Here is a 2006-nt window from a genome sequence, read left to right as displayed (position 1 = left end):
GTGGAAAAAGCTTCCGATCATGTTTAAGAAGACGGCATGTAAAGATGTAGTCACGTGGAGTTTTATTATTTTAGGTTTAGCGAGTTACGGGTATGACAGAGATGCAATTGCAGCTTTTGAAGACATGCAAAGAGCAGGTGTTTTCCCGGGTGATCAGACATTCACCGGCTTATTATCGGCTTGTAGCCACTCGGGTTTAGTCAATGAGGGTTGTATGTTTTTCCATTGTATGAATCGAGATTTTGGGGTTCTTCCGAGCATTCCCCATTATGGGTTTATGGTATATCTTTTGGGTAGTGCTGGTCTACTCGAGGAGGCATACGATCTCATCATTTCGATGAGGATCAAGCCTGATTCAGCAACGTGGAGAACATTGCTAGGAGCGTGTAGAATCCACCGCCAAATTGAACTCGGAGAACGAGCCATCGAGCATTTGGTTGAGCACAAAGCTCAAGAATCAGGGGACTTTATGTCATTGTTGAATATTTTTTCTTCCGTAGGTATGTGGGTAATGGTTGTGGAATATGCGCATTGAGGCCACGGTTTTCTTTGAGGTGTTTTCTATTTGTTTTTGAGGGGTACGCGAATATGTTTGATTTTATTTTCTGGAGAAATTGTTTTTTATTCTTAACAGACATTTTACAATAAATATCACGTCATCTAAAAATATACTAAATTAATGATGTTCAAACATGTAAATCGCCGCAGAGCTCAACGAAATACTCATTTTCTATAGCTGAAGAAACTTAAACATGACAATAGCAGGAAAAACTGTCAAGTAACTTGCCTACAAAACTGGAATGCAGATTCTGAGATACATCGACAAACCTGTAACGCTGCATCCCTTTATTTTTCTTGATAGATACTGCTTCCACAAAGCACTAAATTCTAAACAGCGACAGGCTGCTTCTGACCAAAAGCTACGCCTTTCTCAATGCTGGACTTAAGTTCCGGCTTTAGAGCTTCCAATGCCTTCTGTTCGTACTCGGTTAATTCTTGAAGGATCGATGGAATGAAAGCCTCCACGCCATTTCTTCCAAGCTTAATTCTTGAGGCAAAGAAAGGCAGCTCGGTAAGATCAGACTGGACATAAGCACATTCGTAGACGTCACTATCGCCATCCAGAGCTCGGAGGGACGACTCAACAAACCGAGCTGCAGCATATGCCATTGAAAGAGTGGCTGATCCTGCTCCAGCCTTGGCCTCCACAACTTCTGTGCCAGCATTTTGAATCCTCAAAGTCAGTTCTTGCACTTCTTCGTCACTAAAAGTGACGGACGGTTTGGTCTTCGACAACAAGGGGAGGATAGTAACTCCTGCATGGCCACCAATAACCGGGACATCAACATCAATAAGCCTCAGGCTTTTTCTTTGAGCGACAAAAGCATTTGCTCGAACTACATCAAGAGTGGTAACACCGAAGAGCTTCTTGGGATCATATACCCCTTTCCCTTTCAAGACCTCAGCAGCAATTGGAACTGTCGAATTTATTGGATTGCTTATGATGTGAATCAAGGCATCAGGGCAGTTGTCAGCAACAGCCTCGACTAATGTTTTCACTATGTTGGCATTTATGTTAAATAGGTCATCTCGGGTCATACCAGGCTTTCTTGGAACACCAGCAGGTATGACTACGACATCAGCACCCTTCAAACTATCGGGGAGATTGGATTCTCCAGTAAAATCTGAAACCACCGAAGGTGTGTTGCAGTGACTCAGATCAGCCGCAACTCCCTTCACGTTTGCTATATCATAAAGATTTAATTGAGAAACTAGTGGTGACATTTTGATCAAAAGAGCTAGTGGCTGGCCTATACCACCAGCAGCTCCAAGAACTGCTACCTTGTAGGATGCATGAGGTTGAACATGATGGTATGCTCTATTGCTGTGCTTTTCGGCTTTTCTGACATAAGAGTGCTTCAGAGCCGCACCGCTCTCGCTGCCCGTGAACAAAGACTTCAAGTCATGTCTTATGGAGGTTGCTGCTTTGAGGCCATTGAAACTAA

At 43.3% G+C, this 2006-nt stretch overlaps 1 protein-coding gene across 1 annotated transcript; it reads right to left on the bottom strand.

The window, feature by feature from the left end:
- Positions 1-707: 707 nt before the first annotated feature.
- On the bottom strand, positions 708-2000 carry LOC140969968 (malate dehydrogenase, chloroplastic-like). The gene has a single exon (XM_073431508.1). The coding sequence runs from the start codon at positions 1783-1785 to the stop codon at positions 889-891; it is 897 nt and encodes a 298-aa protein (XP_073287609.1). The 5' UTR covers positions 1786-2000; the 3' UTR covers positions 708-888.
- Positions 2001-2006: the final 6 nt, after the last annotated feature.

The sequence above is a fragment of the Primulina huaijiensis genome, unplaced genomic scaffold, assembly GCF_012295235.1.
Source record: "Primulina huaijiensis isolate GDHJ02 unplaced genomic scaffold, ASM1229523v2 scaffold43227, whole genome shotgun sequence".
Taxonomy (NCBI): Eukaryota; Viridiplantae; Streptophyta; class Magnoliopsida; order Lamiales; family Gesneriaceae; genus Primulina; species Primulina huaijiensis.
This window is presented reverse-complemented; position numbering and strand designations above follow the sequence as displayed.